This window comes from Brachionichthys hirsutus, chromosome 7 (genome assembly GCF_040956055.1).
Source record: "Brachionichthys hirsutus isolate HB-005 chromosome 7, CSIRO-AGI_Bhir_v1, whole genome shotgun sequence".
Taxonomy (NCBI): Eukaryota; Metazoa; Chordata; class Actinopteri; order Lophiiformes; family Brachionichthyidae; genus Brachionichthys; species Brachionichthys hirsutus.
Window position 1 is genome coordinate 6,508,438 of NC_090903.1, and position 23,356 is coordinate 6,531,793.

The window sequence follows — 23,356 nt, forward strand, 5'->3', positions numbered from 1 at the left end:
GATAGCCTGAGGGACAAAGGAGTATTTTTAGAATATTATTCCTGCACTTGGGAAGGAGTCTTTGACTGAAAAGGCTCTTCTGGTAATTGATGCCGGTGCATCAATTACCAGGACACTGCATGGAACCACAGACTGATAAAAGATAAACATATACAGGAGCTTCCTGCAGGTGTTAAATTTCTGCAGCATCTATCAATTTAGATTCAATTTTAAATCTCTAACCTGCATTTATTTGGCCTAATGGTATAGATTGGTCTTTGTTAGGTAACTGTGATAAATATGTTTGTGAAAGTACTTTGTAAAGTTTTCATGGGCGCTATACAAGTCAAGTTAGTATTACAGGCTTACAAAAATATTTCTTTATGAAGGATAATGTTCCGAATATTTTCTTGGCCAAATATGAGACTAATATAAAACCTCTACAAAACATTTTTCTCTTGATAACAGGGTGAAATACTACTGTATATATAAAGATTCTCAGTTCTCCAGGTCATGGTAGATCTGTGTTGAATAAAGCTAATGGACTTGTACGAAGAGCTTGAAGACCTTTCACCTCTCATTCAAGAGGCCTCTTCAGTTCTGAGCCGCTGGTGGTCGGCCCAGATATTTAACCTTGTGGTCATCAGAGTCGTTAAGTCATAATGAGATCCCAGGAAAGCCAGTTATATCGGTCTCACCTATGAGCTGGAGGAATGTCAGATGACTCCAACCTCCCTCAGGTGAGCCTCCAGCCTAGAGGTGAAACCTTTGTAAATGAAGAAGCCTCGTGGGTGAGAGGAGAAACATCTTCAAGCTTTTCCTTTAAATCCAGCCAGAAAAGACTTTAGGTTTTTTTTGCAACACAACTTTCCAGTTTTTATTAAGCGGAATAAAAAGTTATCTGTAAGCCCAGTATATATTTCATCTTTTTGCAAATGTTCTGCGTCTCGTCTGCTTCACTTTGTCAATTCCGACGTCTATTTGAAAAATCCAGCATGACTTTTAATCTAAAGCTTTCCTCGGAGGTGGAATGGAAAGATATTTCTTTTCACAGCCACAGTTTATCATGCAGGCAGATGAGATGCTATTATGTATTTTTACACACACATTTTCTTTGCCGTTTTCAGACCTGCCGTTGGCTATATCACTGAGGGGAAACGCAATATGTAACATTTTAGAATGTCTTTAGAACGTCACAAATCGCTTGACGGCACTGGAACAAAACAAATGTGTGTGAAAATGTCTGTCCAGCAGAAGAAGTTGTTTTAGAGGACTTCTGTGCTCAGAATATAAATTCTTCACGAGTCTCACACAGTCCAGTGTGTATTGCTCTCTGGCTCGAAGCCATATTGCTCTCAGTATTTTGTGCTAAAGAGGGCGGGTGGAGAGGGAATGCTCAACATTATAAAACACTTTTTAACATCAACCCTGCCTGCTCTTATCTGCTGCAACAGCTTTATAGTGTACTCATTGGGAAAACCACCAGGCTTCGTTTGGACTCTACAGGAGAGAGGATTGACGTGAAACACGAAAATACAAAAACGCAGCACCAAAGACAAAGACAAAGAGGCAGAGATGAAGGTAACGGAATGATTTAAGGAGTCAGTCTTGGGTTTGGCCTTTTTGTTGTTGTTTTTTCCGGTAATATATAAAAGAGATTTTTTAAATTAAATTCCATTATAATCCCATGTTTTTATGTCAATAATAATATAAAAACATTTACTCCACAGACGTATATGTAGTATATTTATGATATAACCACCAGCATTATTTTGCTGAATTTATGTCAACACATTTTTTAAATGTACTACCTTGCAAACATAATATATATTGTGTTAAAGTAATGTCATTGGTCCTTCATTTTGCCATATAGGAATGAGGACATGCTGGATAATAACCCGCACTCTCTTACAGCTGGTCCTTTGAGACCACTGGCCAATACTTCAGTTGCCAGTATATTAACAATACTGTCTATTTTACGGTATTTCAAAGTTTTCTGTGAATACAAATATTTCACACACACAAGAGAGAAGCACTCCCAGCTGTGTTTAAGCTGAAACGCCTCCATAACATAATGAATAAATCAAATGTCAAATCAAAGATATTCTGCTGCAAACAACAGACTGGCTTTAGGTGAATTTGAGTGTTTAGAGATTCCAATCAACTAAACGTGAAACGGCACCAAAACAAACACAGAGGACTGCCCCGTAGGAATAAAGGAGTGCTGAAAAAAAGTATCTGCCCCCCACACAGATTTTGTCACAGCTTGAGGCGGGCCGGTGCTTTTCCATGCATTCACTTCTCCTGTCTTCCAGATCCTCCTACAGCAATCAGCTCATTCCGGTCACCTGTGCTCCCAGGCTCACCTGCAGCTAGTCTGTCATCAGCTCCGACACTACATAGACTCAACTCAGAAGACACACCTCTGCCAAATTGCCGTGGTTCACGCTGTCATTTCCAGCACTGACTCCTGTGTGCCTGCCCTCCTGCCCTCCTGCCCTCCCTGGTTTTTGATATCACACTGTTTTTTGACCCTTGCCTGATTTCATGAACTCTCCCTTTGCCTGCTGCTCTTCTGCCACTATAGATGGATGGATAGATGGGTGGATGGATGATAGCCTCTCACTTTTGTGATAGTCTAGTCAAGTTGATTTGCATCTACTACTGTGTGGGGTTTTGTCATGCTGTCTGAATTACATGCTTTCCATCACCCACACACCATATGCAAAAAAATTAAGTGGGCGGATGTTTGGATGCTTTAAATGTTTGGTTGTTTCGAATAAGTAAGATTATCTTTCCCTCATGTTTGTGGTGTTTTTTTTTTATGAACTACACTTTAAAAGCAACATAAATTTATCCAGTGAGGCAGTTGAGTTCTTGTGATTAAATTGGGAGGAACATTAACAGGTAGACGGTAATATTTCAGCAGCAGATTTCTGCTGAGAGGAGGCCAGTGTGTGCGTGTGTACCTTTTGTATACTGTACTGTACGCCCTTTGTTCCTATTGATCAAGGCACGTTAAACAAACTGGCAGAAAAATCAACATTTTGGATCTAGTTTGATTAAAAACCGTTAATAATAAGATCGTGGTGAAGGATGTAAATCAATTTTGTTTTTCATGCTAAACTGAATGATGTCGTAAAAGGAACTAAAATGTTTGTTTGCTGCCGCACCAGAGCTGAATTGTAAAGAATCATATTCAGAGGATCAGTCATTAATATTCCAGTTTACCACTGCACTCTGCTGGTGGTGTCTGACAGGTACAAATTATAGAGCCAATATATCATTACTCTGCACACACAAAGAAAATAGCCTTTCCTTGAATCTACACTTCGCTCCATTCCTTGTGCTTCCATACTTGTACTCTTAACATAAACAACTTTAAGCTCCTAATTTTTTTAGTTTGCTTGCAAGTTATTATTCCAATTGTGTACTCCCTCTTGGTGAAGCGAAGACATTGGGAAGTGTCAGTCTTTTTGGGGGGGGAATTTCATGCTTGTCATGAAATGAAGTGTTTCCGTAGCGCAGGGGTCCCCAAACTACGGCCCGCCTCCACATTTGGCCCGGCCCCCTGAACAATACCAGAGACCAAAATAAAATTTAAAAAATTGTATTTTCTTATTTTCCTTTCCATACAACACGAGTAGCCGGTGGGGGATCAATAATGGTATTTGGTGCATTTAAGTGGGGTCATTAATTCGATCTTTTGTTTCCTAAAAATAATATTAATAGTGGAGAATATATTAATATTCTGAAGAAAAGCATTCTTCCTTTCGTTTGGGACAATTTTAATGATGATCACATACGTCCAGAAAGGTAATGTACCATGGACTTTTTTTCTGTGACGAACCCGGAAAGGGTTCTTTGGTTATTATTTATTTTATTAATAGTGTTATTATTTATTTCCTGACTTTTTTTCTATGAACAAAGGGTTATTTAGTTATTATTTATTTTATTAATGGTGTTATTATTTATTTCCTGACTTTTTCTTCCTGTGAAGAAAGGGCGATTTAGTTATTATTTATTTTATTGTGTTATTATTTATTTCCTGACTTTTTTTTCCTGTGAAGGGCCATTTAGTTATTATTTATTTTATTAATAGTGTTATTATTTATTTCCTGACTTTTTTTTCTGTGACAAACCGGAAAGGGTTATTTGGTTATTGTTTATTTTATTAATAGTGTTATTATTTATTTCCTGACTTTTTTTTTTCCTGTGAAGGGCCATTTAGTTATTATTTATTTTATTAATAGTGTTATTATTTATTTCCTGACTTTTTTTTCTGTGACAAACCGGAAAGGGTTATTTGGTTATTATTTATTTTATTAATAGTGTTATTATTTATTTCCTGACTTTTTTTTCCTGTGAAGAAAGGGCTGTTTAGTTCTTATTTATTTTATTAATAGTGTTATTATTTATTTCCTGACTTTTTTTTCCTGTGAAGAAAGGGCTGTTTAGTTCTTATTTATTTTATTAATAGTGTTATTATTTATTTTATTAATAGTGTTATTATTTATTTCCTGAATGAACGGGTTATTTGCTGGCTGTGTGGAAAACAATAAATGTTTAGGCCCCCCCCCCTGCTATCGTCACACTTTTCCTGTACAAACTGACCCCGGCCCTCCATCAGAGGAGGGAAACGTTATGTGGCCCCCCCCTCACAGGAAAGGGTTTGGGGACCCCTGCCGTAGTGGGACACGAGGATACCACGTGACTTCCGTGTTGCAGTGTACTCGCCCCTCATTGGCGGAGAGCCGTGCCTTCACCCACAACGCCTGCGTTTCCCGCGAACTGGACGCGTCCGTACCCTGACGCTTAGCTAGGAGGCTAAGCTAGGAGGGTTAGCATCCTACTGTCTGAAGTTCGATAAGAATCATCTCTGAGTTCGCAAACATGGCGAAGCAGAGCTCTCTGTTCAGTTTTTTCACCAAGTCTCCTCCACTGGCCTCCAAGCCGAAGCCGAAGCCGAAGCCGAGCACCTCTCCGGCCGAGGCGGACCTGCCTTCCTCCGTGAAGAAGTCGAGCTCGTCTCCGGGAGAGCAGGCGCAGCAGACACCGCAGCAGCGGCGGCGGAAGCGGCCGAGCGAAGCTAAACAGAAGAGCAGCTCCAAACCTCCGAAAGGGGGGTTCAAAAAACTGCCTGGCTCAAGGGCTCCGTCTGGAAAACAAAGGTGAGCCGATAGTGGGGGCTGTGTGGAAATAAGTTTATAACTCGTTCTCCTGCAGAACCATGGGGCATGAACGGGGGCTATTATTCCCAGAGACACCGAAGTGCCAACGTCCTCAGTTTAATGATGTCGATTAGATTAGAGATTAAATGTTAATAATAACAATAACGCTTCCTTATTTATGATGTGGCTCTTCTCTGGAATCCTGAGATCCACGACGGGAACATCAAAGATCACACGCTGGCTTCTGTTTGAGAGACGCACTTTATTGTTTAGGCGTCTGTAGGGTTCATCCAGGCTGAGGTAAACCAACCTGGATCTGGATTTAGGGTCGGTTTATCATGGACACATCGGGACCCTCTCCCGGTCGGTTGGAACCGAAGAACTGTTGGATGGGAGGTGAAGCGTCTATAATCGAGTCCAGTCGATTCTTCTTTCGTTCTTCGGCTCCTTTCGGTTTTATTTCGGCTTCACGGATTCCTAGTTTAAAGAGAAATGCCACCGTGAAGCACACGAGACCGTCCGTCTTCAAACCAAGTCTTTTCTTTCTTTCTCTCCCCTACTGACAAGCAGCGCCACGTGCCCATTTAAAGCTGGCGCTCTGGTGTGGGCAAGGCTGGAAGGGCACCCCTGGTGGCCGTGCATGGTGGTGCCCCAACCTCTGAGTGGACAGCAGCTGAGGGTCGGGGGGAGGGACCAGCGCGTGCACGTTCATTTCTTTGACGAACCTCCGACCAGAGGCTGGGTCAGCAGCAAATATGTCCGAGAGTACCGAGGTCGGTCGCCGTTACGGAGAATGCGTTCTCGCCGTGGCTGTCACGTCTGCAGGTTTTACCTTTGAGTTTTTATTTGCCGTTTTTCAGGCTCTGACAGCAGCGACGCTTCAGCAGGGGGCGTGTTCTTCAGCGGCAAAGCGGCCGTTCGCCGCGCGATGGCGCTTGCTGATGAGGTCATGTTCGACAGCCCCGAGGAGAGATTAAAGACGCCTCTGTGCACGGAGCCCTCGGATGAGGAAGACGATGAGGAAGAGGAAATGGAGGTGCCCGTCTGATCTAATGATGATGTGCTTGAGCGCTTCTTATTCGTCAATCATAAAGAGGGGGGGGGGGGGGGGTATTCTACGGAATCAGGTCGGTAATCTAAGGTTTCTACACGTTGACCTTTTTGTGGATTTGTTTTCTTTCTTCAGTTTGAACAACCGACAGAGAGCGATGAAGAGCTCAGCGATGATGACGAGCAGAAAAATGGGAACGCGAAGTCGCCCCGGGTCGGTCGACGTTTGTCCCGAGCCTCAACGGAAACGGGCAGCAAGGCCAAACGCCGTCGGATAATTGTGGCCTCGGACAGTGACGGGTCGGGTGAGGAATTCAAACCGGAACAAGCTGCGTCCAGCAGTGAGGAAGAGGAGGAGGAGGAAGACGCCGGGACGGTGATCGGTGAAGAGAGTGCGCAAGAGTCGGAACCAGAGAGCCCCGTCAAGCCCACAAAGCGCAAAAGACCTGCGGAGAAGTCCGCCGCTAGAACCCCCGAGGTGCCCGCCGCCCCGCCCGCCGCGCAGAGAGGCGCCCCGGCGGCGGTCTCGGCCGGCGCCAAGTCTCGGCTGTCGGCCTTCTCTGCGCCGGACAGTTTTGAGAGTCAGGAAACCGGCTCGGGGGCCGGCGGAGGCGCCGCAATTTGGGACCATGACAAATTGGAGTGGTTGCGGGACGGCAGGAGGAAAGACGTGAAGAGGCGGCGTCAGACCGAGGACGACTATGATCCCACCACCCTGCACGTGCCGGAAGACTTCCTGAACGGCACGACCCCCGGCGTGCGTCGGTGGTGGCAGATCAAGTCTCAGATGTTCGACGCGGTAATCTTCTACAAGGTGGGGAAGTTTTATGAGCTCTACCACATGGACGCCGTGATCGGCGTCAGCGAGCTCGGGCTGACGTTCATGAGGGGGACCTGGGCGCACTCGGGCTTTCCAGAGATCGGCTTCGGCCGTTTCTCGGACGTTCTGGTTCAGAAGGGCTACAAGGTGGCCCGAGTGGAGCAGACGGAGACCCCGGACATGATGGAAGCGCGCTGCAAGACGATGGCCAAGCCCACGAAGTTTGACCGCGTGGTGAAGAGGGAGGTGTGCCGGATCATCACGCGCGGCACGCAGACCTACAGCGTGCTGGACGGGGCGCCGTCCGAGAGCCGGAGCAAGTTCCTGCTGAGCGTGAAGGAGAAGGCGGAGGAGGAAAGCTCCGGCCGCTGCCGCGCCTACGGCGTCTGTTTCGTGGATACCTCGGTGGGTTATTTCCACGTGGGGCAGTTCCCAGACGATCGTCACTGCTCGCGTCTGCGCACGCTGACGGCGCACTTCTCTCCCGCCGAAGTGCTCTTTGAAAAGGGGAACCCATCTGTTGAGACGCGTAAAATACTCCGGGCCTCCCTGTCCTCTGCGCTGCAGGAAGGACTCTGTGCCGGGACGCAGTTCTGGGACGCTCAGAAGACCCTAAAAACCCTGTCGGAGGCCGATTACTTCAGAGAGTCTCCCGGCAAAGATCGTCTTCCGGCGCTTCTTAAAGACATGACCTCTGACGGTGACTCGCTGTGCCTCACTCCCAAAGAAGGCTACGAGCTGGCGCTGTCGGCGCTGGGCGGATGCATTTACTACCTGAAGAAATGTCTGGTGGACCAAGAGCTGCTGTCGATGGCTAACTTCCAAGAATATGTCCCTGTTGACGTTGAGATGGAGAACGCTGCCGGACCCGGCAGCGTCTTCGCCCAGACTCGTCAGCGGATGGTCCTCGACGGCGTAACTCTCGCCAACTTGGAGATCTTCCAGAGTGGCACGGGGGGGACGGAGGGGACGCTGCTGGAGCGCTTGGACACCTGCTCTACCCCGTTTGGAAAGAGGCTGCTGAAGCAGTGGCTCTGTGCTCCTCTGTGCAACCCCACGTCCATCGAGGACCGCCTGGATGCGGTGGACGACCTCATGGGGGCTCAGGCCCAGACGACGGAAGTGTCCGATCTGCTGAAGAAGCTCCCGGATTTGGAGCGTCTCCTGAGTAAGATCCACAGCATCGGGACCCCGCTAAAGGGCCAGGGTCACCCCGACAGCAGAGCCGTGCTCTATGAGGAAGTCACCTACGGCAAACGCAAGATAGCGGACTTCCTGTCGGCGCTGGACGGCTTTAAGATCATGCAGCAGATCGTTGCCGTCCTCTCTCCGGTCTCCGGTGAATTTCGATCGTCGCTGCTCCGTCAAGTCGTCAATTTAAAGGGCGACAAAGACGGGCTCTTCCCCAGCCTCTCTGCTGAGCTGACCCGCTGGGATCAAGCGTTTGACCACCAGAAAGCCGGTACCACCGGCGTCATGACCCCAAAGGCTGGCTTTGACCCAGAGTACGACCAGGCTTTGGCTCGCGTCAAGACTTGCGAGCAGGAGCTGAGTGGCTACCTGGACAGGCAGAAGAAACGACTGGGCTGTAAAAGCATGTCCTACTGGGGCACTGGACGCAACCGGTTCCAGATGGAGGTGCCGAGCGGCTTCTCGGAGAAGAACATCCCCGAGGAGTACGAAGTGAGGTCCACAAAGAGAGGCTGGAAGCGTTACGTGACGAAGGAGAGCCAGCGGCTCTTTTCAGAGCTGCAAGGGCACGAGGAGAAGGGAGACGCTGCTCTCAGAGACTGCATGAGGAGGCTCTTTTACAACTTTGACCAGAGCTACAGGGACTGGAAGACCGGCGTGGACTGCATGGCCGTGTTGGGTAATTATATATGCTTTACTCCTAGCTCACTGGCTGCCAGCCGTCTCCAGAGCAGAGAAAGGGCTTTTGATGCAAGCAAAAAAAAAAGAAAAGATTTACAAATATGTATTATATTTTTAATGTCGCAGCTATAGCTTTGTTCTTTTCTGAGGGAAAGACAGGAGGCGGAGCTAGAAGTGGCGGAGATGAAGATGCTGAGGTTCTCCCTGGGCGTGACCAGGTTGGACAGGATTAGAAATGAGACACTAAGAGGGACGGTGAAGGGTAGACGTTTTGGGGAGGAGGTCAGAGAGGACGGACTTCGATGGTTTGGACGTGTCCAGAGGAGAGACGGGGACCATATATCGGTAGAAGGACGCTGAGGATGGAGCAGCCAGGGAGCAGGAGGTCATCGGTCAGTCTGAGCGCTGGTTAATATTCACATCGTCTCTGAGTAGCTATTCCGTTTAATATTTTCCTGAGCAAACCAGTAATTAGTTTGTTTTTCAAGCGTATGGAAATGCTGCGCTGCTGCTTGCAAATGACAGACGGAGAGACGGGCTAGAAAATGTCTCTCTGCCAGCAGGCATCCCTCAGCCAGAGGGTTATTTCTTCAGTTTAGCAGAGCTGAGCTGCATGTCCATCCCATAATATACGGAAGAAGCTGGGAGCAAATTCCTGTTTTTGAAGGCTACTTCGTTCAGAGCTCCGTCCCTCTTCAGTTTGTTCTGCTTACGAGTCGTCCCTTTTGTTTTTTGCAGACGTGCTGCTGGCTTTGTCGCGCTACAGTCAGGGCGGCGAGGGGCCGATGGCCCGGCCCGAGGTGGTGCTCCCCGGGGGAGGTGACCGGGCCGCGTCCTTCATCGACCTCACCGGATCCCGCCACCCTTGCGTCACCAAGACCTTCTTCGGTGACGACTTCATCCCTAATGACGTCTTCATCGGCTGCCCGGGTAGCCGTGAACACGACGAGGTCGCCAGCGATGCCCTGTGTGTCCTCGTCACGGGGCCGAACATGGGGGGGAAATCCACTCTCATGAGACAGGTGGGCGGCTCACACGCGTGCGATATATCGATTGAGCCGATCCCCATGAGGTATACCGACGTGCTGCTCGTTTCAGTGTGGCCTCGTGATCGTCCTGGCCCAGCTGGGCTGCTACGTCCCCGCAGAGCGCCTCCGCTTCACGCCGGTCGACAGGGTCTTCACCCGGCTCGGCGCCTCGGATCGTATTATGGCCGGTAACGTCACGAACGTCGTCTGTGCCGCGATGTCTCGCGCTTGCGCCGCGTTTGCTGAACCATGCGATGCTGCGTCGCCTAGGAGAGAGCACCTTCTTCGTGGAGTTGAGCGAGACGGCCAGCATCCTGCACCACGCGACGAAACACTCCCTCGTGCTCCTGGACGAATTGGGTCGGTGTTTGTAACGCCGCGACAGTAAATGTTTTGTTCTCGGAGCGCAAACGTTCATCCGCGTGCCTCCTTCCTCCAGGAAGAGGCACGGCCACGTATGACGGCACGGCGATCGCCAGCGCTGTTGTGAAGGAGCTTGCCGAGAAGATTTGCTGTCGCACGCTCTTCTCCACACATTACCACTCGCTGGTGGAGGACTACGCCAACAACCGCGCCGTGCGGCTGGGCCACATGGTAAGCAGCGCCACGCCTCCCCTCACACGGACGTGCTTAGTTCCAGCCAAATCCCGGCTGAACGCAGGAGGAGTTTCTGGCGAGGTCACGCCGAGCCCAATGCCATGAAAGATAACTTGTTCCGGACGCGTTCTGCAGTTGGGATGTCTCGGCCTTGCCGTGAAGTCCGTGTTGCGTGTCCCCCCGTCAGGCCTGCATGGTGGAGAATGAATGCGAGGACCCGAGCCGAGAGACCATCACATTCCTTTACAAGTTCATCACCGGCGCCTGTCCGAAGAGTTACGGCTTCAACGCTGCTCGACTCGCCTGCCTGCCAGAAGAGGTCATCCAGTCGGGCCACAAGAAGGCTCAAGAGTTTGAGAAGAGCACCGTCAACCTCAGACTCTTCAAGTACGTTGTCGTCATATCTTCTGATGTCTCACGCCGACAGCAGGAAGTTACGTTGGGTGTTCGTACACATGCCTGATGTTCTAATCTTTGCTTCTTCTCTTCTCTTGCAGGAAGCTCTGCTCATTTGCTGAAGATGCCGCGCTGGACAAAACACACTTCACCTCGCTTGTCCAGATGCTCAATAAGATGTAGTTTGAGTGTTGTGCTTGTTGTTTTCGGCACTTTAAAAATAAATAAAATAAATACTGTAATGAGTTAATAGTTTATTTTTTAAAAATGACAGTTTCATCTAGGAAATTAAACCCTTTTAATTCACGCTAGAGCCTACATGACGGTTATTGAATACTTCACAATATATTAAGTCTAGATGTTTATGATACATGCATACATTTCAGTCTGTATGAGAACCCACAATCACCAGTACACATGAATGGGGGAGGGTGAAACCATATAGTACTGCGTACAGATACTTGTCTCAGCTCGAGTAGAGTAAAAGCTTTATTCATTCTCCAGCAGCGTTGGCAAAGACGGACAACAAAATCGGTTGTGCTTTCACAAGATGTGCCCGTTTTATTTTCTGATGCAACTCAAGTGGAAATAATTGTATAAACAGTCCGGCAGGCATAAATTAATGCCCACTGAAGCGCAAGCTAACATACCGTAGTCATTCTGCTACAGGGCAACTATTCTATATTCTTACTGAAACTGAAAGTCAGCGGCAGGTTATAAGTGTGGCAAAGACGACCCAATGGGGTGGCAGAATATCTAAACAGCAAAGTGTTTGGTAAATAATAAAACTGTCTTAATTAGCTTATTTATTTAAAAACATTGACATACATGTGCAAACTTGAATATAAAAGTTTTTTTTGCCTAACATCTTTCTTAGTTCTTGAAACTGGTTGAGACAGGCCTGTAAAAAAGAAAAGAAAAAAATGCATAGATGTAAAATGTAAAATATCACAACTGTTTAACTCCCTCAGGGACACGCCGTTTCTAAAAATCTGCACGTCTTGTGAAAGCACAATGAAGCAGTTATTTTTCTGTATCGTAAGTGAGTCAACATTGCTGGAGAAAATGTTTAGTGTTTTCCTCTTTTCTCTTTCACAGAAAGAAGTTATAAACTGCGACATGTATAATTACAGCAATTCTAGGGTATAATAAACAAAAACAAAAACACATTTAATAAAATAAAGATATTCAAGTACAATAAAATGTCTGCGTGAAAATACAAAACTACACACGAAGCATTCAAATCAAATCTCAACAGTTGTCTGGAGCAAAAGAAACAAAACAAAGCTGAAGTGCAGGGTCCCGTGCGTATCGTATGAGCACGCCGGCTGCCCAGTGATGGAAGCATCGGTGAATTTGGGGTCTTTGCCTCCCAATGAGAAAAGCTTTCCTCTTCAGACTGAGCATTTGTCCATAATTGGTCTCCATGACTGCTGCATCTTGATCTTAACAGAACACAAGCCTCACAGGCTCTTTGTCCGGTTTCATTGCCTTGACCAAACCAACAAACCCTGAGTCAGCACTACTCTGACTGAAGACAAGGAAAAGTGAGACATCCATAGTCTTTTTTTTTTCTATTAGTCTCACTTTAGTATACTTATACTCCACTTTTTTTTTTTTTAATCACTGTATATGTGAATCTGCATTTCCTCCACCGCTGCACAACTTTTGAGTGTCCGTCTATTCATGCTGAAGCTCAGTTGTGCTGCAGCGTATTGGACTCTATAGGAGGAGCCGAGTCGTATAGCGTGTCCGTGTCATGAGTCGGCTCTCCGGCCAGCGTGCAAGCGTTCGACAGCGTCCCGGCACCACAGTCGCAGAAGAATCTAGGGTGAAGGAGGGAAAAACAACTTGAACGAAACATCACGGAGACAGAAATAAGAAATCGCAACAACGTCTTCGCCCAAAGCCCAAAATCAGTCGATACTGACCTATCATGCCTGATGAACTCCACATTGTGTCCATGGTGACACTTCTTGATGCAGTTCACACAGATGGCATTGCGGTCTGTTGTATGGCAGGTGTGACACCTGTAGGAAACCACGGCGTTAACGTCCGGAACAAGGCAAGAGGCCAGGGTACTCCCGTCGCCGTTAATGCGAGTACAAACAGAAGTTACCTGTAAAAATCGTGCATTGGGTAGCTGGTGTAACTTGAAATCTTGTACAGGCACTGACCTCTGCTAACAGCCTTCTCAATGGCATCTTGATTGTTCACGATTTTATTATCTGAAGGACAGATGACAGAGACTGTTAGTTAAAGGAAACGAGCCAACTTGGCAATGAAGGGTTTGTCAAAAATGTTGTTGCGGTCTCCGTGGTCAGGCGAGTACCTTTCATTGTAACATTGACCCCAGACGCAAGAAACAATCCACCGAAGCGATTATTAAAGATCTGGTTGCCCTCCAGAGTCGCTGTGGCATGATTGGTGATTTCAATACCTGTTGTGGAAAAAGGCGTCCATGTTAAATAGTTCCTGCTTCCCATGAAGAAAGACATGCTTTGTTTTTAGGTTTTTGTGCAGATCGATACGGATTTATTCATGCAGATGGTTTAATACAGGATTACAGACTCACCTGCAGCAAAGCCGTCAAAGATCCTGTTTTTCCGGAGCACTGGGTGGCTGTTGGTGCTGATGAGGACTCCAGCCTGGGCATTTCGGAAGATATCATTTTCCTCTAACAAACCTGTCGACAGAAAAGAAACAGTCCATCCAAAAAGCTATGGGGAAAAATGCATGATAATTTTTTAAGTGTACAAAACATTTAGAGGCACAAAGCAGAACCTTTAGCCTGCTTTCACACGGATTAGAAACAATCTCTTCACAAAGCTCCTTGCCTTTTGGCGACCGTAAGGTGGTGCCGTCACTTATATACGGGCGGAACAATAGTCACCACTCCATTGGTGTTAGTAGCACATAAATAAGCTGCAATGTCCCAACAAAGACAGGAAGCAACATTTCAAGCAACTATGTTGGATTTGAAATGCTTGTATAAGTATTTACCCCTTCCTCCATTAAATATGCAGATGCCACCATCTCTGCCGTCGTGGATTTTATTTCTCCGCAGGGTGGGGTTGCTGTCTGTCTTGATCCACACTCCTGCCATAGCATTGTCAAAGATTTCATTGTCCTCGATGAAACCTAAGCCTGAAAAACAAATCCAAGTTTCATCACAAGGGCAGCCGAAGAGAAATGTTGCAGAGCTTGTCCCCCCCAACGGGGACAGAGGGGAAAAGCCCCAAATAAAACCGCTTCCTCTGCCTCTCACCCGAGTTGTAAACCAAAATGCCTCCATTCTGGCCTCCCCAGATCTTGTTCCGCCTGATTTTCGGATTGCTGCCAGTCCTGTCAAAAAAAAAAAAAAAAGACAGTCAAGGAACAGTTGAAGTTGACTTCCTGCTTCTCACATGGTTCAAGCACTTCTTTGCAAATCGAAAAATATATATATAAATGCCGAGTTAAATGTGACTTTATTTCTGACGGTATTAACAAACCTAATTTGAACTCCAGAGTACATGTGATTGTAGATATCATTGTCTTCCAACACACCATGGCCATTGTCATAGAAGTAAACCCCAACCTGTTCAAAGGACAGTGAATGTTTTTAGAGGCATGAAGTCAGTCTGACAGACACACAACGGCCTCGTCTGCAGACGTCTCTCTCATCCTGGCATTAGTAACCGGCCTCTGAAGCTGACCTGCTTCCCGCTGTGTATCCTGTTCCTCCTGAGGACCGGCGTGCTGCCGGTCGTCACCCACACGCCTGCCAGTGTGTTACTGTACACCTCGTTCTCCTCGATGACGCCTTGTCCCTTTTCATGCTGCGCGACACCAAACCATACATCATTGATACATCTCTGAGCTACAGTGTGTTAAAGGTATTTAAGTTAAAACACGATATTAATGCCTTTCTGTTGAAAGTATTTACCACATAAATGCCGCCATGTTGGCCGTCGTGGATCTTGTTGTGTCTGACGATGGGGCAGCTGTTTGTCCGGATTTGAATTCCTGCCAGCGCATTACCGTAGATGTCGTTTCCTTCAATGAGGCCTCGGCCATCACCAAAAATATAAACGCCACCTTGGTTGCCATTGTAAATGGCGTTGCCCCTGTTATGGCAGAACAACACATTTCAGCGTATTCTACAATGTTGCATGGATAAGTGTACAAATCAATACATTTAATGAGGCGCACCGACCTTATCGTAGGATCACTGTTGGACGTGATCCACACCCCAGCAAAGTTGTTTGCATAGATCTTGTTCTCAATGAACTGGCCTCGGCCCTTTTCGTGGACGTAGATGCCGCCCGTCTGGCCATGGTGGATCTCACAACGAACCACGGATGGATTCGCGTACGCCTTCACCTCAAAGCCAGCTATACGGTTCCGATGGATGTTACAGCTCTCAAAGTAACCCTGGGAATGGACAGAGCAAACGTTACAATCTTCTACAAGTGTTCTACCATCGACAAGCAGCTACGAAGCACAAATAAGAACGTCGTGGAACCAACACGCAAATACGCAAGAACAGAAAACCTTTGCCACCGCATTGAACCAGCAGGAGGCTCAACTATAATCACCTCTAACGATACTTTACTTTAAAGTGACTCCTGCTGTCTGTAAACGGTTCTTTAGCAGGAGGCCGTAACTTACCAAGCCATGGTCAAAAGTAAAAACGCCCACATCTCTGCCGTGATGGATGTGATTCCGCCTGATGATTGGGTTTCCATGGTTTTTCACCCAGATCCCAGCCAGAGCATTGTTTGAGATCTCGTTGTCTTCATATATTCCCTGAGAGGAAGAAAAACAACTGTTGAGGCAGGAGCAGAAGGCGAGGCCTGATATAGGCTAGAAGTGACAAGTACCTGTGCGTGGTCAGTGATGTAAAGACCAACATTTTCACAGTCACTAATGTTGCAGTGCTTGATTGTGGGACAGGCACCCTGACCGCTGACACAGACGGCCGATCCCACTGAAACAAGCAGGAGAGATAACATACAACACCAACAATAATAAATTATAAAAGATTTTATATAACCAAGAATATTTTTCATTTAGTAGCAAGCAAGCACCGATCCTGTGCCTTAAATGACATGTAATGATGCCAAGTATCTCTTGCACACGGACACGCAGCCACGTTAGCAATATATTATGCAGCCCGCGTTGTGATGCCACCGCAGGAGATCAAACATGCTGCGGAGTTACCGGTGCACGTGCTGCGTATGATGCAGTGGTCGATGATGGGACTGCAGTTCACTGTAATCTCCAAGCAGTGGTGAGCGTTGTGGTGCTGCGCCGATTTATCATCTGGGTTGAACTGCAGGAGAGGCAAAAACATTTAGGTCATTAGAAACAAAAGAAAAGAAACATGGATGCCGTGCATGTGGCTTAGATAAACCCAAAGAAAAGGTCATCTCACCCGAATGGTCATGTATCCAACGTAAGCGTCTTCTGAGCCCTCCATGAACACAAATGTGGAATCTCTGGTATTCTCAATAATAACTTTCTCTGCTACTTTTCCAGGAGCTGCAAAAATCATCAAAAAGCAATCAATTAGCAACATCACGACAAATACTGAGGGACTCCATGACTTCAGACACACATACCAGCGCCGATCATCGTGATGGGGGACTCGATGTAAATCCATTCATCTGTGTAAATGCCAGAGTGCACAAATATCAGGCCGTCAAAGTGAGGCTCCTGACCTCCTCCAAGGGCGTCCTCAATGGTGTCATAATACTGGGGAAAACACGGACAGGCCATGAATGTCTGGAGTATTACAGCGGGGGGGGGGGGGGGGGGGGGGGTACTGGAGACGGTTGACTTACAAACATATTATCTCTCCCTTTGTATCTAGCAGGATTACTGTAGAAGTGTTCTGCAAAGCCTGGCTTTACATGTGCTCCTTTGTACTGTAAAAACAGAAGAAGAAGAAAGGTGCACTTATTGTCACACCTAAAACACAATTATTAACAACAGAGACATTAGACAAAACAGGAGCGACCATAGAAAATGATCCTCACGAGGTCACTATGCCACAGAGGTGTAGCATGTTAACGGCACCTCTTTTCTACTACCTGCACACTGAATGCCACCATCGTGGCCTGCTTGTAGTGTTGCCCTTTCACATAGCATTAGCTGTCTGCACACAGGGGGCTTTAAGTCGTACAGAAGCAGCCTTTGGTGATAAAATACTGGCGTAAAAACTGAAAGACTCATGTCTCCACAACGCCACATTTTAATATTGGATCAATAATGTCTCAGAATCATGTTTTTAATTATTTATTTTAAGTGTTAGGTCAATGTAGAAAACCCTGAACGCCAAAATAACCTTGAATCTGTAATAGAAAATATGGACTCCAATTAATTTGTAGGTAAAATAAAGAGATTCCATACCAGCTGCTGAAAACTTTCCTTCCATGGGTTTGGTTGCTCATACTCGTCGGGGTTTATCTGGTAGAACTTCCCTGCCTCTGGGTGCATCATGGGCCTCGTGTATTCAAAAACGTCCATATACAGCCTCTTCCTGAAATAGTTCGAATTAAGATCCAGGTGTTAGTTTACGGTCTGATTACAGCAATAGAAGATTACCGGATTTTATTTACCAGTATTACCTAATAAATCATTTTCTTTTGATTTCTATAAGCATTGATCTTGGGTCATTAAACAAAAGAAAACTGAACCAAAGAAAACATTTCCTTTTCAATGTCTTTATTTACTGCATAATACACAATATCTATTAAAAAAGTGTGAACGTGTAAAGTTAGATATTAAAGAACTACAATACTTTTGAATCTGGTTGTGGACAATGTGCGAGTATCCCACTGTACCCTTCATAGTAAATCTAAACAAAAATGATTACTAGTATTTTTGCCCAGTACCAGAATTTATTGTAAATATTATTTGAATGTCTACAACTGTCTACAAAATAGGAGTACACCAGATGTACACATAACATGTACATGATAGACGATTATTATGATGGTATACATTTTATTGTATTAACTCTTACTGTTTATGTTGCTTTCGCTCTGTAATACTGGATTTAAGTTTTACTTCTAAATAATATTATCCACATGAGTTCATTTTTCTGGAGATGCTAGTTTTTTGCGATTTAACTGTTTGTAAGTAAAATAAAGAGAGTGACCATAAAATAAGTGTTTTATGGTCACTTTTGTGGATGATGTTTGCCATATGTGCGGCTGTTTACTTTAATCCCTCCAACACTTAGTAATGGCGCCATGGTGAGCACGTCGGTGGGCGTGTTAACAGATAGGAGTGACCGTTCACTGGTTGAGACAGCAACCAGTTTCAACATGTTTTATTTATGTCCTTGTTGCTAGTGTGTACTCCAGTTGTCTGAATCCATACTACAAACAACTGATGTTGTCTTGCGGCTGTTCTGCTTACAGTTGTAAAATTGGATTCTGCTCCACCAATATTGATATTTGAAAATTCAATGCTTGGAGATAGAATTCTATGCGTGATTGCGTGATAGTAAGTCACATGACATTCTGCCCAGGCAACCAGAACTATAAAATCAATTTAGATTCAAAGCAAATCAACAGGCACTATTAAATCACTATTACTTGAATAGCTATGAAGTTTTGACGGCAACCTCTTTCAGAATCTCTGCACTGAGTACTGATTAAAATATATATATATATATATACACCGGTAAGACAAAAGAAAAGGTTCCAGCCGCTGTGAAGCAGAGGGTTGTGTTCCCAACACCATCACTGCTTACCAGCGGATCGGGTCGTTGGCTAGCTCACTGAAGCGCTTGCACACACAGGCTGCACGACACAAGTCCTGTTCCAAGAGGTACGACAAGATCTTCAGCACCACCTCGTCTGGAAGCTTCTCTTGCAAATACTGCTCGGCCGGAGCTGCTGGGAAGAGATTATGGGATGAGATTAGATTCTGGTTTTCAGTGGGGCTGAACAGCAACAACCCTACATTTTTGCAGAAGTCCTAACAGCTCTTGAAATACTTCAAACATACCGTAATAAAATCTGAATTGCTCTGTCATTGTGTTTTTGCACTCATGTGGAAAATAGATAGCCCATGTTTCGTCATCCACACTTGGTTTCTCCTTTTTCTTGTTTCCCCAACTACAAAGTATGCTGATAACTACAACAACTTCTTCCTTTACTTTGTGTACTAACTACTAAGAAGGTCGATCGCCACATCGTCTTCTTCGGTTGTTTTGATTATGTCACACAGCTGCAAAGACCCAAGGAAAAGTTCTCTTCATAGTTGCCTCATGTATGAGAACCTTAATTTAATCATGAATATATGATCCCCCCCATCATTCTCAAATCCTCTGCATGTTTGAGACTTGAGGGAAGATAATCTGTGAAGACTCCAGCTACAGGAGCGATGCAACCTGATTTCAGAATCAGTTAGGAGTCTGGTATTACCTGGTAAATCCTGAAATTTTCCCGACACTCTGAGGCGCTTTGGTCGGTGTCCACAATTTTCTGTGGCAGAAGTGGAAGCAACCTGTGAATTAAAAAGTTAGTAGAGACAATTAAATATCAATTATTGTGTTTTAATCATTGATTTTTAATCATCAGACACAAAAAGGCTTCCTGGTGACTGCACCTCCATGTTTGTCTTTGTCGGACACACTGTTCTCTTGGGCAGAGACTTTCTTCTAAGTTGGTAGGGACTATTTTGAGCTCCTGCAGCGGATTCTTCTGCGACCATGTCTGCAGGAACGTCCTCATCTGCAAAAAGTGCAATAGAAAAATTAGTATTGCTTGAATTGCTATCAAAAATAGTGATATACAACAGAAGGGAAATCAGATATTTAGCTGACAGATAGCAAATTTAATTCTGCAATATTCATTTTTACATAAACCTGTCAGAATAAAGGAACACATTGTATTGCCTAAAACAGTATTTAACACACATGTCACGTGGCAAATCTGGTTTGTGCATTACCTGCTATGCATTCTTCAAATAATAATCGATCCTCTCATGAAGGGATTTAGTCAAGAGTGAATCAACACAAGTATGACTTGATTTAATCCAGACACATAAACCCTGACATGAGTGGATAAGTACCCCAAACTGTACCAGTTTCGGCTAATTATCTGTATTTGCAAATTGTAAAAACACATTGCTTGTAATCGTGCTACGGATATCATGTACACTATGTAATGTGCTATGTATAAACACGTTGTTAAACTTTTACCAACCACACCACCATTTAAATGAATTACCTAATGATAATAACTCATCAATGCTGTGGACAAAGAGGCAAATATTTACAATGGCAGGTCAGGAATGTCAAAATCCTATGAAGCGTCTTGAAATATTCAATAAAACCAACCAGTCCTGATGAGCATGCGAGTCCATAAATTTATTATAATTATGACAATTCTATAGTTACCAATGTTAATCGCGTTTGTGATTGAAATTAGTTAATCCTTTGATGACCGATTCAATTGATGCAGTGAAATCCAACGTCACAACATGCAGTGAACGAAATACTTAATTACATAATCAACCATTATCAGTGTTCTGCAGTGACTGGGTCTCTGATCATTGCATTCAGCTTTAGCTAGTTAAAGAGCGCACACGGCTAACAACATACGTGTTTTCTGGCAGGCGAACAAAAATCAATTAATAATGTGAAAGTCTGTAACAGTGACGTTGTAACATAAACGAAACGCAGTGCTAGTTTAAGGCTGCTGCGACAATTATAAGGCTGGGGCTCTTCTAAAAACGTCCGGACGCAGATAGACAGCTCGAACATGCTAATAATAACAGCTAGCGCAAGCTAAGTTCAGACAGAGCGCTGTGACAACTGGCAAAACCACATTGTGTTAGTGCTACCTGCGTTTGTCACCCAAGCATAAACCACTAAATTATCTGTCACTTCTCATTTTCATCAATTGTGCAACACGCACTGACATTAAAATACAAAATTCCGCAGTGATATGAGGTCAGACAAGTATAAGAGAGGCCGGGACGGGGCAAAAATCAAGCAAAACAAAGCGCGGCCTGAAAGCTAGTTGGAGCCTCGGAGTTTCCTGACTTCAACGCAACGCGTTCAGAACGCGGGTAGCTCCCCAAGATTTTATCACAACAAACAACGTCGCACCCATGGACGGACTGGATATGCTCACAAACAATGCATTAGACCTTCATATTATATTCTTAAATCGGTTAAGTAACCCTTAATCTAGCTTTTTGACAAGCCAATCGGCAATGCTAACGATAGCTTGGCTAACATTACCTCTTTCTTGGTGGTTCCCCTCCGGCTGCAACGGGCGCGGCCTCGAGACTCGCCTCGGTCTTCTGCTAACGTTACTTGCTCTGACGGAGTTCATTTGGGGTGCTGTTAATCGTGAAAAAGGTCGAAGCTTTCACGGGAGAAGAGGCGGACTCGTAGCACACCGTCTATGTATTTTTCTTCAGCATTGTACGAGCTGCCATCTGTATCCGTGTCTCTTGGAACGCGTATCGCTCGGTGTTACTGGTGTTACGTCTTGTCCCGTTCTACCGAAGCAGGAGGAGCCATAAGCAGGCAGGCACAGCCCGTCGGAGCTAACGCACATCACATGGGAGGACCTCCAGCTGTCACGTCGCCTCCCCGGGCGGAGGCTAGGCTAGCTCCCTGCGGTCTGCTCGGCTATGATAGATAGCATCTTTTGCGCAAGACCACGGATCTGTCCTTATTATGATCATTATTGTTATTAATAATAATATTATTGTTGTTGTTGCATTTAAAAATAGGTAATAACAACAGAAGCATGTTTTGTCACGCTGCGATAGTTACATGCGTTCTACGCCACAAATAAATAATACGCAGCGTGCTGTAATTCTGATTCTAGTATAACACAGACCTTTGTAAATCAATATACATATTGATCAATCATCTGAGTTCAAGTTTGCTTTTTAATTTGTTTAGCATGATCTTTTAAAGATAATTTAATTGACCGTGGTGAGAAAAACTGTCGTTGGTAGTTGATCATACTTCACTACTACTACTACTACTACTACTACTACTAATAATAATAATAATAATAATACTGCTGCTGCTGTAGTATTGCAACTACTATTACTGCTAATAATAAAATGCTACAACTACCATACTATTACTACTACTGTCGTACTACAACTACTATTACTGCTAATAATTGAAATACCATTACTACTGTTACTCCTGCTACTATATAACAAAACAATAATAATAATAATAACAATAAGTCATTATATTTTATGTTTAAATACAAAGCATGCAACATTTATGCAACAGTACAGAAGGACAAGGCAATGTGAAGCAGCACTTTCAAGCCTTTTTGAGAAAGCAGGCGTTCATGTCCATAACTGGACTAATGTGCTCTCTCTTGCTTCTCTGACACTATTGCCAGACGTCAAATGATGTGCCCTGTAAACAATATCTAATGTTGGAAACATACAGGGTGACAGTCTAGAATCCATTATGTCATACATTGGGACATTTCTTCTTCCCATCAGGAGATGCTAATATTTTTGGTTTGGCATCTGGTTTGGGGGTTTTTTTTGTCCCCAAGGTTGGTTACTCAAAGTTATGAGCAGATTGTGTATTAAAGAGGGGTGGTGTGGTCCAATGAACAATCCATATAGATGTTTCATAATATCATTATAAGATAAGATATTGGAATTTAGTTATTTTATCTTGGTAATGTGAACATAATAAAGTGAATAAAATCCAAGATTGGAACCACCTTCAAAACTTTGAAAGAAGTGGATTACATTAAGTCCTGGAAATTTGAGCTATATTATCTGACAAAAAGGTTCTATTGGAACTCTTATTCAAAACTACACTTTAAATATCCACAAATTCTTATTTGTAAGAATAAGAAAAAGCTGGGCGGGCTTTTATTTGATCTTAAAATGAAACATGAACTGGGGGTTCTTACAACTGAAGGCCACAGAATCAAACTTTTTAGATATGTATTTTGGGAAAGTTCCTACAAACTATTTGTAAAAAAAAAAAAAGAGTTGATTTCTAGTCAATATAGGATTACAAAATCTGATCTGGGCTGCAGTGGGTAGCGCTGTTGCCTCACAACAGGAAGGTCCATGGTTCGATTCCACCTGCGTAATCATCCGGGATAAACTCCAGCCTCCAGCAGACCCAGATTAGGATAAACGGCTGAAGACAAGATGATCAGTGATTGTCTTTTCTTCAAGAAGATGAATGGATGAATGAATGAATGAATGAATGAGCACAGTAGTGCCATTCATTAAGATCATGTAACAACACTGAAGGGGCTCTTAGATATATCTCTCGAGTAAAATCTCATGCCAAAATTCATAATATGACTGATTTCCTTTTAATCTTGTGATCTTCGTACATCAACTTCAGTTTAATGTCAGTCTCCTCCTGAGTTCTTGATAAAGAGACAGCTGCAGTATTGCAGTTGCCCGCTAGATGGCATCTC

General features: G+C 44.8%; 2 protein-coding genes across 2 annotated transcripts; one reads left to right on the forward strand and one right to left on the reverse strand.

The window, feature by feature from the left end:
• The first annotated feature begins 4,872 nt into the window (after positions 1 to 4,872).
• Positions 4,873 to 11,124, forward strand: msh6 (mutS homolog 6 (E. coli)). Its single transcript, XM_068741220.1, has 10 exons — positions 4,873 to 5,150; positions 5,718 to 5,923; positions 6,011 to 6,186; positions 6,337 to 8,890; positions 9,631 to 9,914; positions 9,991 to 10,108; positions 10,191 to 10,280; positions 10,360 to 10,514; positions 10,705 to 10,904; positions 11,015 to 11,124. The coding sequence occupies exons 1-10, from the start codon at positions 4,873 to 4,875 to the stop codon at positions 11,094 to 11,096; spliced, it is 4,143 nt and encodes a 1,380-aa protein (XP_068597321.1). The 3' UTR covers positions 11,097 to 11,124.
• Positions 11,125 to 11,154: 30 nt separating this feature from the next.
• Positions 11,155 to 21,402, reverse strand: fbxo11a (F-box protein 11a). Its single transcript, XM_068740953.1, has 22 exons — positions 21,163 to 21,402; positions 19,521 to 19,645; positions 19,337 to 19,418; positions 18,661 to 18,805; positions 17,310 to 17,439; positions 16,742 to 16,825; positions 16,520 to 16,652; positions 16,333 to 16,439; positions 16,119 to 16,230; positions 15,779 to 15,885; positions 15,567 to 15,704; positions 15,112 to 15,329; positions 14,842 to 15,022; positions 14,612 to 14,734; positions 14,408 to 14,493; positions 14,182 to 14,258; positions 13,917 to 14,060; positions 13,489 to 13,599; positions 13,246 to 13,353; positions 13,033 to 13,141; positions 12,845 to 12,943; positions 11,155 to 12,739 (listed from the first exon to the last, which is right to left on the reverse strand). The coding sequence occupies exons 1-22, from the start codon at positions 21,254 to 21,256 to the stop codon at positions 12,610 to 12,612; spliced, it is 2,643 nt and encodes an 880-aa protein (XP_068597054.1). The 5' UTR covers positions 21,257 to 21,402; the 3' UTR covers positions 11,155 to 12,609.
• Between the last annotated feature and the right edge of the window lie 1,954 nt (positions 21,403 to 23,356).